Source organism: Anabrus simplex, chromosome 1 (assembly GCF_040414725.1).
Source record: "Anabrus simplex isolate iqAnaSimp1 chromosome 1, ASM4041472v1, whole genome shotgun sequence".
Classification (NCBI taxonomy): Eukaryota; Metazoa; Arthropoda; class Insecta; order Orthoptera; family Tettigoniidae; genus Anabrus; species Anabrus simplex.
This window is the reverse complement of record NC_090265.1, coordinates 71,967,100-71,982,869: the sequence shown is the minus strand read 5'-3', so window position 1 is coordinate 71,982,869 and position 15,770 is coordinate 71,967,100. Positions and strand designations below refer to the sequence as shown.

Genomic DNA, 15,770 nt, shown 5'->3' with positions numbered 1-15,770 from the left:
ATAATAAGTTCGAAATTCAACACAAGGAAAAGTAGTAAACATGGCTAATTTTCACTGGAGCCGTTGGTCTGGTCATTGTAACGCACCCAGAGGCACACAGCAGGATTATAATGAGAGGTTCCTGAAAACCTGACCCTAGATGAAGCGTGCAGATGTTCCGCCCACGCCATTAGGGAGCAGGCTACGTGCCAACACGTTCCCCTAGTTGTGCACAAGGTCAGACCCTTGCTAAAGGTGTTACAATGGGAGTTAATTTTATGAATAATGCTGAGATATTAGGAAAATATTTTTCACCAGACAATTAACAATTAGTTTCATGTTTAAGGGAAATCAGAAGGTCTTTAAGAACGTTTCGCATAATTTGCTATTATTACTCCTTGTATGTAAAATTGGCACGGCCTGGTCTCATCTTCTAAAGAGCGTAGGAAATCTCGGAAAGGAAGTTTGGTGTTCGGTAATAATAGGAGCCATCGACCGGGATAGCTAACAGCGCTAAGTGGCCACTACCCATTAACTCAGGAGAGAGCTGTCTCTGAGCCTCACCTACGTGCAACGAATACTTGGGAACATGGATTTCCAAAAAAATTTCCCATCGGCCATTGAAACTTCCTTCCCATTTTTTATCTGATGACCAACTACATAGAGTAAACAGTTAGGCATTCGTTATCGGAAATTAATTCTATAGGGGTTAGTTGGTATTTAACAGCGGTCAAATCCATTTCTTGTATTACTGGGTTTACTGACACGTTAAAGAGCCCCTTTTAAAGCGTAGTTCTAAAACATCATAAAATCGAGGGTATTATTATTATTATTATTATTATTATTATTATTATTATTATTATTATTATTATTATTATTATTATTATTATTATTATTACTATTCGTTATGCCCAACTAACGAGTGCGATTGAACTTATTTAGCTGTTGTCGTTGCCTTCTTCTCCCAAAATCTCTTCATCTTCTCGCTGTGGCTTTTCTTGTCATCTTCTGACCAGGTTTTGTTGGTAGTAGTACTTGGATGATGTGTAAAGCGGTGATTGTCCACTAATTTTCTGAACATAAATCTAATATATCGTCATCTGTGATCCCTATATCCTGAAGATTTTTTCCAACTTCGAGGAGCCATTATTTTTTACTTTCATTGACAGGGCAAGGTTCAGAATTATTTTGGTCAATCTCTGATCACTCCTTCTGAGAATATGTTCATAAAATTTCAAACGTCTGTTCCTAAATGTGTCTGACATTTTCTCTGAGTTTTAGTACAGATCATGAGATTTCCTTGTCATCCAGATTCTCCCTGTACAGACTGGTCCAAACATGTTCCTTATGAGTCTTCTTTCTTACCTTTCTAATCAATTATCTGCCCCCAATGATCAATGTTTCAGATGCATCTAGTGCTTCAGACTTGATTACAGTGTTATAATGTCTTAATTTTGCATCTCGGGATAAGGATTTTGTTTGATTTTTTATTATTATTATTATTATTATTATTATTATTATTATTATTAATTCTCATCCTGGTTTTAATAGAACTACATTTTAGGAGAAAGTCCACCTGGGAGGGACATTAATCTCTTTTTTTTTTTTTTTAATTTTTTTTATTTTGCTAGTTGCTTTACGTCGCACCGACACAGATAGGTCTTATGGCGACGATAGGAAGGGAAGGGCCAGGAGTGGGAAGGAAGCGGCCGTGGCCTTAATTAAGGTACAGCCCCAGCATTTGCCTGGTGTGAAAATGGGAAACCACGGGAAACCATTTTCAGGGCTGCCGACAGTGGGGTTCGAACCTACTATCTCCCGAATACTGGATACTGGCCGCACTTAAGCGACTGCAGCTATCGAGCTCAGTGGGGGGGGGGACATTAATCATCCTCCTTAGTTTCATGTCTCATACAGCGTTATTGGTTATAAGCCTCCCTAACTAATTTTAGATTTTTCGGATACCTCAACGTACCAGAGTTCACTTCCTCAGGAGTTATTTTTCATACCGATGAAAGTACCAAGAGGCTCGCGCAAGCAGCTGCTAGGTAGTACTTTCCGTCAGAAGACATACTTTGCTCCTTTACCTGCCTGAACTGGAGCACTGCCGAATTGTGCTCACAATTACACTAAAGTATCACCAGTTATCAGACAAACTGCACAAGCATTAATTAATTTAATTGAACGGATGACCAAGATGTTTCTAGGTCGTAAGTCATTGCATGTGTTAAAGAACCATCGTGGATCGCAGAGGGGTAAACGGGAGAGAATTAACACAACTCATTTTGAAATGTTATTTCTTTCTCGATTCTTCTAATTTAAAAATTCATAAATAGAAAATCTGAATGATTAACAACAATAATAATGAGCTCGTCAGCTCTAGCAACGACAAGGACTTAAAAGTCCGAAAATCAAGTAACAGGTTTACAATTTTGTTTGATTTACATAGAGTGTTAGTGCTCTTGTCAGGTACCAAATTTTATAACAGCTAGAAAAGCTCTAGGAAAATACACTTCGTAGGACTCTGCGCTCCAACAATACCACAGTTCAGCCTCGCAGAAGCAACAATTTTCTCATGCTGCACTTACAACATATCGGTTGCCCTCAATTAAAGTATTTACACCATGTAGCCCTAATTTGGGCTTATCGATAGTTTGTAACTTACTGTTCTTAAAGGGAACTTCACATCATAAACAATTATTGAATAAACAGGTGCATGATTGCCCATACTAACTGGCCTTAAATGTAAAAAGAAAAGGTTGAACATGACTGGTCATAAACAAATGACTATGTGGCAAAACACCTGCCCTCCTTATAGAAATAGTTAAAACCCTACGTGGGCTTATGGCCCAGTGATACAGAGGCTAAACCTATTCTACATCGGGGTGAATAAGCAAGAAGTATTAAAGCCAAATATTAATAAAGAAATTTAGAGGTTTTGAGAACTGTAGTCACCCCATGCCAATTTGAATGGGAACCGACAGAGGGTAATCACTCTTTGTTCCCTTACGTTACATATTTCCCAGTAGGGAATAGAAAAGAGTCTTCAGATTTGCCAAAAATTCTATATTTAAAACCACCCAATTTAGAAATTTACATAAATAAAATAGGTTGAGATATTCACCTCAAACTATGCGCGAGAGTTATCACATAGCTATGAAAATTCTGCCATCACCTTGAGTTGCTGGGCCTTCCTAACGCCGCCCGCGCCCCTGCCTTCTGGTTCACGTCAATAAATCCTCCTCACACTGGAGCAATTCAGACAATACGGCCCTAAAGCGCACAGATTTTATAGTACTTTTGAGGGGAAGCCTTCAGAACTCTTTACTGATAGGCTGGATTCCTGTATACACCCCCAATTTTAATTGACTAAAGGAAATATTTACAAGTTTCTGATAGGTTGGCTACTATTGATGAAGGAACTAGCACAAGGGTTGACAACTTTGATAAATGAACGAAACAATCCTTAAAACCTAAGGATTGTCAACTGCAAAAATAAATTTCCTTTATAGAGTAATTAGAATTCGTCCCGTTAGAGGGAGCAGTTAAAGCGATGATAGAGACATCTAACGGTTGAATACCAAAGTATCTTTTGGTACACCAGTTCAAATTTATTTACATAGATTTGCCTTATAGAAGGCGCGCAATTTAACTGCCCAGAGAAGGTGCACCCCCAGTACACACGAAGAAAACGTAAGACTCACACAGCGGCAAGGTTATGAAGAAGTTCACTGTGCTTCTTCTACGGGGTCGAATAGAAGAGCCGACATCATTGCCATTTATCCAAAAAAGCGCACTATTTTAGTGTTGGATCCCCTGTGAGCAAGTGATTGAGGTTGACAGAAAACAGAAATATATTTATGTACCATGCCTCCCATATTTAAGCGAATATTATAACATCCGAATTGAGTATTGGTCAGTTAAAGGATTGCTTTTCGTTGGCAGGGGAGTTACTATAAAATACACCTGGAATATCTTGAAAGGGTTAGGTATCCCCAGAAATACACTCGAAAAACTTGTTAATCATTCTCCAACCACCAGATATTAGTTAATCTAGGCCACTTTGTGAATGTGCATAGGAATAGTTTATTTTTCCAAGTTGTAACGTTACATCTACTAGTATTCGTTTGTAAACTTTAGGATTGTTGTGGTTACACACAGTACGTGTGCTGATGTTCTTGTGAAAAAAAATATATAATTAAAATCTCCGTTTAATTCAAGACTAGAATGAGGCCTATACGATAGATGTAGACTGAATTTTACAACATCAGTTAAGAACAGTTCCCGCACTATGACTGAGGAATGGCGTTCTTAGTGGAAATATTTTTTGGACTACACATTTTGTACTTGACCGAACTCATTCATTCCTGAAACAGAGTGCGGGCATTGGAGTGTCTAACAAGTCCTAGAATAGTCAAGTATCCTACAAGACTACTCAACACTATCTAAGTTGCCGCAATATTTTAAGACCAAATCAAACAGTACATAAACAACTCAACAATAATTTGACATGAGCTCTTTACTCACGGACTGGGACGAATCTGGCAATCCCGAGTTTGCATGGCTACGCCGCCCCCGCAGGTTCGCGTACAGGGGCTCCAATGAGACCAGGGAGCCCACGAGCCTCCCGCAGCTACTTTCCGGTAGTTCTGTCGCTGTTGGAACATCTGATGGACCTGAAAATAGAAACAACACTTTTACTAAGGTAGGAATGTTCATTGCTGCACTGTTCTATTAATATTCAAGATTTGTACATTTTAACAGTAACCTTTACTTAGGTGTTTCTGGGTTTGGGGTGAGGGCCGATTTTGAGAGTGGTTTTCACTAGCATCAATGTGTGGCAGCGAAAAGGGCACCTGGCTTTTAACCCACAGCCGAGGTCTAGATTTATACTCGGTATTCGAAAGACACCACATAAACATGGGAACGGTGCTGAAAAGCAACGCGCTGTTTTTAATTCGAAGTTTATGAGTCTTGCCTCTAGAGAGTTATTTCCCACCACATTTTATTTGCATGTTTATGTGCTTTTGTGCAGGCCAGAATTCTGTTCTATACTGCATAAGAATTCGTATGGTAGTTTTCAAGACTTTAACTTCGATTCTTATGGGTACTTCAGAATCGCAGAGCACAAATTATAGGAAACTCCATTGTAACCAGGCGATGATTGAGTTATATTTTTATCCAGAAAATATGGAACCTAGGTGTTTGGACATTGAAACTCTCGGAACAGGCCTGTATTTTACACATGTTTCTAGTTGGTTATCCGTCTGTCACCAATGTCACTTTCCATGATTTCAGTCCTGCTACGACTAACACACAGTACATGTCGTAATAATACACCCTATTACCACTAAAATCTCATTTCTACCGGGCGAGTTGGCCGTGCGGTTAGGATCGCGCAGCTGTGAGCTTGCATCCGGGAGATAGTGGGTTCGAACCCCACAGTCGGCAGACCTGAAGATGGTTTTCCGTGTTTTCCCATTTTCACACCAGGCAATGCTTAGGCTGTACCTTAAGGCCACGGCCGCTTCCTTCCCACTCCTAGGCCTTTCCTGCACCATCGTCGTCACAAGACCTATCTGTGTAGGTGCGACGTAAAGCCAATAGCAAAAAATCTCATTTTTCAAACATTTGGTGGCTCCAGCCTTGTTCCGGGGAGGTTTTGAGTTACTTAAAACAATGCTAGTCTTAAGGAAATCACTGGGGAGGTGCTCAATTTGTAGTTTTTGCCGGTCTGAGTGACTCAGACGGTTAAGGTGCTGGCTGCCTGAGCCCAAATTGGTAGGTTCTATTATGGCTCAGGCCGGTGTTATTTGAAGGTGTTAAAAACTTCAGCCCCGTGTCGGTAGATTTACTGGCACGTAAGAGAAGTCGTGCGGGCCAAGAGTGCGGCATCTCGGCGTCTCCGAAAACCGTAAAAGGAGTTAGTGAGACATAAAACAATAACATTATTATTATTATTATTATTATTATTATTATTAGTTTAAATATACTGATTACTTGTTGAAAATAATTTTTAATCGTAATTGAGTAAAATATTTATCGGGTAACTGTAATCGAGGCCATTTAATTTTTTCTTGTACTCTTCCCATCAATGCATGTTTTAACTTTTGGTTTTCTGAGCAGGCACATTTCCAGTGGTATTATACTTACAAGAATCTGTCCTTTCATTGCAATCGATATAATGAAGAACTGGAAAAAAGCCAAAGAAAAACAGCTCGATTTGTTCTGGGTGATTTCTGACTAAAGGGTAGCGTTACAAAAATGTTGCAAAGTTTGGGCTGGGAAGACTTGTTAGAAAGGAGACGAGCTGCTCGACTAAGTGGTATGTTCCGAGCTGTCAGTGGAGAGATGGCGTGGAATGACACTAGTACGCGAATAATTATGAGTGGTATCTATAAAAGTAGGAAAGATCACAATATGAAGATAAAGTTGTAATTCAAGAGGACAAATTGGGGCACATATATGTTTGTAGGAAGGGGAGTTAGGGATTGGAACAAATCAAGGGAGATGTTCAATAAATATCTCATTTCATAGAAATCATTTAAGAAAAGGCTAAGGAAAGTACACGTAGGGAATCTGCCACGTGGGCGACTGACCTAAATGCAGATCAGACGTGACTGATGGTCTATTGAGCCCAGAAGTTCTATTGCAGTGATTTTTAAAATATGAAAATATTCCCTCTATGATGGTCACCAACGTTATATGAGTAAATTGCACCAGACGAAGAACGAGGTAACAACAGTCCTAACATTAACATTGAAGCTCTCACGGCCCGTACTTGCAGATATGATTTGGGCTTATGTCGTGTCAAGAAATCAAGGTGAAATTCTCCAATAGTGGAAGAGTCTTCCACGTGAACAATCGAGAATATCTTCTGAAGACGTGGAGCAAAGTTTTCTGCGAACCGCAAAGTTTCACCTTCTTTTCTTGACACGGAGTAAGCCCATATCCTGTACTATATTACTAACATTCTGACTTCGTATACTGTATAACTTATTTTTTCGTTGTAATGGAAACCATATTGCTTCAGTTTCTTTCTTTCTTCTTTCTTAATCTGCTTACCATCCAGGGTTGGTTTTACACTCGGACTCAGCGAGGGATCCCACTTCTACCGCCTCAAGGGCAGTGTCCTGGAGCGTGATATATTGGGTCGGTGGATACAACAGGGGAGAAGGACCAGTACCTCACCCAGGCGGTCTCATCTGCAATGCTGAACAGGAGCCTTGTGGGGGATGGGAAGATTGGAAGGGATATCCAAGGATGAGGGAAGGAAGCGGCCGTGGCCTTAAGTTAGGTACCATCTCAGCATTTGCCTGGAGAAAAGTGGGGAAACCACAGAAAACCACTTCCAGGATGGCTGAGGTGGGAATCGAACCCACCTCTACTCATTTTCCCTCCCGAGGCTGAGTGGACCCCGTTACAGCCTTCGCACCAATTTTCAAATTTCGTGGCAGAGCTGGAAATCGAACTCGGCCTCCGGGGGTGGCAGCTAATCGCACTAACCACTACACCACAGAGGCGGACCTGTCTAAACTAATTCAGTATAATATAAATTTTTGAAAGTAGCGGGGCGTGATTATCTCAGTGGCTTAGATGCTGGCTTCTCACCCAGACGGCTGAGGTTCGAATCCCGGTCAATCCTGGGCCGAGATTTTCATCTTAAGAATTACGTGGCGTCAGGAAGGACCTCAGGCGAAAACCAAAATGAGCCTGAGTGGCTCCAGCGAACCCAGAAATATGTACTTTTATTTTTTTATTTTTTTGCTATTTGGTTTACGTCGCACAGACACAGATAGGTCTTATGGCGCGACGATGGGGCAGGAAAGGCCTAGGAATGGGAAGGAAGCGGCCGTGGCCTTAATTAACGTACAGCCTCAGCATTTTCCTGGCGTAAAAATGGGAAACCACGGAAAACCATCTTCAGGGCTGCCGACAGTGGGATTCGAACCCACTATCTCCCGGATGCGAGCTCACAGCTGCGCGCTCCTAACCGCACGGTCAACTCGCCCGGTCCTTACATATACAAATGATATGAGTGAAGAACTGGAAGCACAAATAAATATGTTTGCGTTTGATGTTGTATTATATAGAGTAGTACAAGAGCTGTAGGATTGTGAGCGATGGATAGCGGACAATGGTATGATTGTAAGTTCCATCAAGGGAAAAAGTCCTCCTCTCGGTTTGAATTACTGTGTTGATAGGTTGATGGTACCTCACGGGGAACACTGTAAATACTTACGTGTTAATATAAGGAATAATCTTCTTTGGGGCAATTACATTAACGAGGTTATTAAGAAAGGCTAGAAATCTCATTGCATAATTATTATAGCATTTGATTGATTGATTGATTGATTGATTGATTGATTGATTGATTGATTGATTGATTGATTGATTGATTGATTGATTGATTGATTGATTGATTGATTGATTGATTGATTGATTGATTGATTGATTGATTGATTGATTGATTGATTGATTGATTGATTGATTGATTGATTGATTGATTGATTGATTGATTGATTGATTGATTGATTGATTATTTTTGTTGTTTAGAGGGCCTAACATCGAGGTCATAGGCCCCTAATTGTACGAAATGAGACGAAATGAGATGACTAATTAAAAGTCCAAAATCATCCACTGACCAGAATTCAAAGCGTGAGGACGAAGAATGAATGGATGGATTGATACGAATTTAAAACAATCAGTGGATCCGACCCACAGTGCCAAACATGCTCAGAAGCTGGCACAAAATAATAGTAGTACGGACCAAAGGACTGCTTCTATAGCACGATGCTGAATCGATTAGAATATGTTCGTTGTCGAAGCGGGTCCAAAATCCAGGTCATCAGCCATTCATAATGGTATTTATCGCTAGAAAAGTAGAACTATGGTATTTGCCATGTTGCGGTACTAATCAAGAGTAGCGTAGACTCGCGGTATTCCACATTTTATGGTACTACTCACAGGTAATGAAATTAGCACATGTTTTGCAGGCCTAATGTGTTTCGCACATTGCGGCGCTCTTGACAGGCAACGCAAACCTATGGTGTTCATCATCTAAGTGTACTAGCCACAGGGCTCGTTCTATCCCGTGGTGTTCCTCATATAGTGGGTACTAATCATAGGCAAGCCAGAACCATGGGTTCCTTCATCCCATGGTGTCGCTCAGATAGTGCTACTAATCACAGGTACTGTAAAAGCCGTCGAGTTCTCGTTTGCTACTTACCACAAGCCTATTTGGTACCCAACATATTGGTACTACGCGCAAGTAAAGGCGACCCATGGTGTTCTCCGCGTGGTGGTACTAATCACGAGTAGTTTCATGGTCCTAATTCGATCATTCCTTGGTCGCCCCTTTTAGTCGCCTCTTACGACAGGCAGAGGGTACCGTGGGTGTATTATTCGTCTCCGTCTCTCACCCACAGGGGGTATTGTAGCATTTAGTAAGGATGTAAAGAAGAGGGCGTACAAGTCGCCAGTAAGACACCAATTAGAGTATGGTTCCAGTGTATGGGACCCATACCTGGACTATTTCATACGAGAACTGATCCGAAGGAAAGCGGCATGATTTGTTCTGTGTGATTTCCACCAAAGGAGTAATGTTACAAAAGTGTTGCAAACTTTGGGTTGGGAAGACGTGGGAGTAAGGAAACGAGATGCTCGACTAAGTGGTATGTATCGAGCTCTCAGGGGAGAGTTAATGTAGAATGACCTTAGTAGACGAATATGCTTGAGCGGAGCTTTTAAAAGTAGGAAAGATCATATTACGAAGATAAATTTGGAATTAAGGAGGAAAATTTGGGGCAAATATTAATTTATAACGCGAAAAGTAAGGGGATGGAAAATATTGCCAAGGGAAATGTTCCGTAAATTTCTAAATTCTTTGAAAACTTTTAAGATAATGTCAGCTAAAGAAAGTGATGTGGAATCTGCCACCTGGGCGACACCTAAAAATGAAGATCATTAATTCATTGATTGATTGATTGATTGATTGATTGATTGATTGATTGATTGATTGATTGAAAAGATACCATTAATCAAAAAACAGAATTGAAAATGAAAAATGAAAATCCACAGCCTATGTCCAGTCATTCGACTGGGTCAGGAATGGAATAAGTGAAGCCCCATCTAGCGGCGAGGATAGGAATTGTGCCAGCTGTCGCACTCTTTTTGGGCAATGATTAACGAATGACATATGGAATGAAATGATGTTGGAGAGTTTTGCTGGAATGAAATATGACAGGGAAAACCGGAGTACCCGGAGAAAAACCTGCCCCGCCTCCGCTTTGTCCAGCACAAATCTCACATGGAGTGACCGGGATTTCAACCACGGAACCTAGCGGTGAGAGGCCGGCCCGCTGCCGCCTGAGCCACGGAGGTTCTAAAAAACAGAATTAAAGGCAGTAATTTCTGTTCTTTAATTTCTGTTAATAAAGATTTTATCTTCGAGGTACCCCTGTTTTTTAAATTAGTGTTCGTATATAACACTACAATATGATCGGAAATGCGAAGTTATTAGAAGATTTCACCTAGATTTTATGACCTGGTGTTCGTACTGAAAGATTCATGTGAAATCTGAGGAAGGAAGGTTCATCTTCACTATTTGTCCCGTGTGAATGTGGGCCACATTCCAATAGTTTAAGTGTTTCATTAACATGATGACTGTGTGGTCTCGTAATGAGATAAATAAATAATACATCACTTACAACGAGACGGCTTGTAACGACGGTATAAGCTTTTCTCCTTTTAACCTTTAACTTATTTCACTTCATTCCTTTTATTTCGTCACGCCTTTTGAAGTGCGTGTCCGCCGGGCCATGAATGCGTGAGTAAGTGAGCGAGGGAGCACCGCTGACCTGACGGGATCTGACAGCGCACTTTTAGACGATCCTCTCAAGCTACTGAAGTACGCTACTTCCGCAATGGCCAGCAGCCGTTAATTACTGATAAGAATCCTATAATTATCTTCTTCTTCCCTTCATCCGTTAATCATCCTGGGTTCGTTTATCTCTCGGACTCAGAGACAGAGCGTGAGAATTTGGGTGGAAATACAACTGGGGGAAGGGACCAGTACCTCGCTCAGGCGGCCTCACCTATTATGCTGAATAGGGGCCTTGTGGGAGATGGGTATTTCGGAAGGGATAGGCAAGGAAGAAGGAAGGGAGCAGCCGTGCCCTTAAATTAGGTACCATCGCGGCATTTGCGTGGAGAAGAAAAGGCAAACCACGGAAAACCACTTCGAGGATGGATGAGGTGGCAACAGAACAACTCTCTACCCAGTTGACCTCCCGAGGCTGAGTGGACCCCGTTCCAGTCCTCGTACCACTTTTCACATTTCGTGGCAGGGCCGGGAATCGAACCTGGGCCTCCGAGAGTGGCAGCTAATCACACTGACCACTACACCACAGAGTTTGGTCAGTGTCTGGCAATGCTTTGAAAGGTGCTATTTCGAGAATCAGTGCTGCTAAAAATACCGTTACCTGGACAATGAATTAATAAAAATGACGTCATTCGCAACCTTGTTTATTATATCTCATATATGGTGTTCCCTTTTAACAACAGTCTTCGGGTTGACGACTTAACGTGCTGTAAGGGAATCATTATCACAAGAATAAGAAAAAGTTAATGTTGAATGCACCAAGAGAATCTAAAAATCATAGATAGGATTAGTAACGGTAAGGGCGTATTCTGCCCGAAGGAAGGTCCGAACCTCCGCAGAGGTGTGCCTGAGCCGAGTTTACGTACGGTAGGTTAGCCATTTCCTTTCCGCGCCTCCATTCCCTTAATCCTACCAACAGCACGTGGCAACCCATCCAAATCTTGAACACGCCTAATGTTGCTTAACTTCGGAGATCTCACAGGATCTGGTGTTTCAACACGGCTACGGCCGTTCGCGATAGGATTGGCATATAAGTTTATCTCCTTTAAACTTATTCCAGTAATCGATTTTGTCTCTGAATTCACTCCGACTCCTTGGCTGAATGGTCAATGTTGAGCCCTTCGGGTCAGAGGTTTCCGGGTTCGATTACCGGTCTATGAGGGATTTCAATCACCTCTAGTTAATTCCTCCGACTCAGGAACCGCGTGTGTCTATTCTTCCCGACATCCTCCTCTTCATATTAAGATAACACATCACATGTAAGAGTGGCGTCAGGAAGGACATCTGGCCGTAAAGCAGGACCAAATTCATATGTGTGTGATACAGTTCGCACCAGTGACGGCAGTGATGTGGGAAAATCAGGTGTATAAGAATTTATTGTGTCACATTTTACAGTTTTAGCTGGAATTTATGACCAGATACTCTCCTGATGCCACGTGATTCCTCAACTGGAAATTCCACCCCGAAATCCATCAGTATTGGAACCTTGGCCAACCAACTGGAAAGTCAGTATCTGGACCGTTACGAAGAGCAGATATACAGAATTAGCTTATAATTTCTCAATCTTAGAAATGTATTTATTTAGCTTATGGTACAAGATAAGCCGCGCACAAATTGACTGACATTATGAAAAGCAACAAATACTTTACAAAAGATTATAAATATAAAAAGTCAATGTAAAACATAAAGTAGAAATCGAAATATATAATACAATACAATCTTAGAAATGTTTGAAGGTTAGGAATTAATACTTTGGTCTTGTTTACATCACGCATACATGGGAGTTCTGCATTAATGCACTATGTTTACTGATCCAAAACCTTTTCACAAATTTAATAAAAGGACTGTTATTTAAATTCTTCGACGCACAGAATTCAAAAGAAATAAGACCCTTCCTTGAGACGGGTTTCTGCGGCAAAAAGTGGACACTGTTTTGGTTTGAAGCAGCTGAACTTGAGGACACAAATAAACACCGTTTCGTCACGTAGGAACATCGTAAAACGTGCAGCCCTCGTAATGAGATCATTAAAGGGGACTGAATGGAACAATGGTGATGAAAGAAAGGCTCCATTCATCAGCATTTTTACATTCAGCCAGGCCAAGAATCAAAACTAATTCGAAAACAGGAATTTCTTTACCAAAAAATTAGGAAAATTTTCACAGCAATAATAAATAAAAGTCACCTAGATAATCCTGAGTGGTACCAAGCACAGTTAACTGTAGATGGATTATAATATGTGAAAAAACTATTCCGACTTGACTCTCATGACACAAGAATAGAAATTCATGTCTAATGTAACGTTATATAGGACATCACTATATTCAAAAATTATCATAGTTGCCTCCGCGGTCAGTTGTTCAGTGGTAGACTGTCGTGTCGGTGTTCGAGGTCGCGTGTTCAATCCAGGCAGAGGTAGTCCAATTTCTGAAGTTTCTTCTTCTTCTTCTTCTTCTTCTTCTTCTTCTTCTTCTTCTTCTTCTTCTTCTTCTTCTTAATCTGTTTACCCTCCAGGGTCGGTTCTTCCCTCGGACTATACGAGGGATCCCACCTCTACCGCCTCAAGAGCAGTGTCCTGGAGCTTCAGACTTTGGGTCGGGGGATACAATTGGGGAGAATGACCAGTACGTCGCCCAGGCGGCCTCACCTGCTATGCTGAACAGGGGCCTTGTGGAGGGATGGGAAGATTGGAAGGGACAGGCATGGAAGAGGGAAGGAAGAGGCCGTGGCCTTAAGTTAGGTACCATCCCGGTATTTGCCTGGAGGAGAAGTGGGAAACCACGGAAAACCACTTCCAGGATGGCTGAGGTGGGAATCGAACTCACCTCTAGTCAGTTGACTTCAGGAGGCAGAGTGGACCCCCCGTTCCAGCCCTCATACCACTTATCAAATTTCGTGGCAGAGCCGGGAATCGAACCCGGGCCTCCGGGGGTGGCAGCTAATCACATTAACCACTACACCACAGAGGCGGACTCTGAAGTTTCTCCCCATTGAATTATGACGTTGCTCAGCAGCACAGCGATTTATTTTTATTTTTGACGATTTGGGATTATCAACTTTCGAGAATATTATAGCACTTCGATTTTTTTTGACAATTTTCAAATGTTTTTTGTAATGTGTGCATCTATTCATTATCATCATAGATTGATATTCCGACTTCATGGCTAAATGTTTAGCGTGCCGGCCTTTGGTCACAGGGGGCCCGGTTTCGATTCCAGATAGGGTCGGGAATTTTAACCATAATTGCTTAATTCCGCTGGCAATGGGACTTGGTATATCTGTCGCCTTCATCATCATTTCAACCTCATCACGACGTGTAAGTCACCTACGGCCGTCAAATCAAAAGGCCTGCGTCTGGCGAGCCGAACTTGTCCTTGGACACTCCCGGCACTAAAAGCCATACGCCATTTCATTATTTTCGGACTGATAAAAGACCACAAGTGACAAGCTAAGGAATTATATATAAATTTGCATATGGTTAAATTTACTTCATGATCAAGCACACTGACCAGCAGTTGCTGGTGACTAAGGAAGTGTAAGGAAGGATTTATATCCGTAAGTCTTGTGTTTCCAAGATATGTGCAGGAACACAATACAGAACTCTGATAGTTAGGATAAAGTACTTGCTAGTCCGCCTCTGTGGTGTAGTGGTTAGTGTGATTAGCTATCACCCGCGGAGGCCCGGGTTCGATTCCCGGCTCTGCCGCGAAATTTGAAAAGTGATACGAGGGCTGGAACGGCGTCAACTCAGCCTCTGGCGGTCAACTGAGTAGAGAGGGGTTCGATTCCACCCTCCGCCATCCTGGAGGTGGTTTTCCGTGGTTTTCCACTTCTACTTCAGGCAAATGCTGGTATGGTACCTATCTTAAGGCCACGGCCGCTTCCTTCCCTCTTCCTTGTCTATTCCTTATAATCTTCCCATACCCCACTAGACCGCTGTTCAGTATAGCAGGTGAGGTACTGGTCATCATCCCCAATTTTATCCCCTGACCGATAGTCTCACGCTTCAGCACACTAATCTTGAGGCGGTAGAGGTGGGATCCCTCGCTGAGTCAGAGAGAAAAACCGACCCTGGAGGGTAAACAGATGAAGAAGAGGGAGAAGAAGTATTTGCTAATGTGTCTCAAGAACAAGTGATGCACCGGCCTTAGCACCCACCCCTACAGCCAATCATCCACCTCGGCGTACCAAAGGCAGAAAACAAATGGATACATTAGTTACAGTATACAACTTTCCGATTCAGCACCGAATTTTCCTTCCTAGTAGTTCTGTGCAAGAAAAATGCCAAAAGAGTGTTTTTAATTCAGCTTCTGAGTGAATGTGAGAAAGACGTATTTACCAAATCAGTGGAGTGAAAAGAACAGAGATACGGAAATATTAAAGTAATGTTTCCATCTTTATTAGACAAGTGCTGTGAGTTTATTGGCTGTGGATGTGTCTGGTAATGACCTTTGGATGCAGGGTTGAAGAATCCTGGGAACCTGTGTACAGTTCCTCGTAAGTGAGGCACAAGGCCAGGAGCACAACCAGTGGGGGGGCGTTGGTCGGCCTACAACTTCCGTCTGCAAATTGGCCGCCACACAGAGGGTAATTACCAATTACAAGCTCGGCTATTGTTCCTGAGGGCTCGGCGCTACTCTGCCCAATCAAGCCAGACCTTGTGATCCCCACTCCGGCCGGTCATCACTTCCTAGTGCCCTTTCCTGGACTCACTCACCCAGTTTCTTGATCCTCTCGAATTACGAGTTACTATTTCCTGAAGGATGGATGGCTCCCCGCTTCACACTTCCCCACCCTCGCGAAAACATCACTCGCGAATGTTATTCACACTATCTTGAGTTGAAATGAAATGTCGTATGGCTTTTAGTGTCTGGATATCCCAGGACGGGTTCGGCTCGCCAGGTGCAGGTC

The 15,770-nt window shown here is 42.1% G+C and overlaps 1 protein-coding gene across 1 annotated transcript in view; it reads right to left on the bottom strand.

The window, feature by feature from the left end:
• The window catches only part of LOC136885438 (papilin-like), a 278,513-nt gene that overhangs the window by 193,339 nt on the left and 69,404 nt on the right, over positions 1-15,770 (bottom strand). Inside the window, exon 4 of the mRNA XM_068229110.1 lies at positions 4,507-4,655. Within this exon, the coding sequence (XP_068085211.1) occupies positions 4,507-4,655 (149 nt within the window). The remainder of the gene's footprint in view (positions 1-4,506; positions 4,656-15,770) is intronic.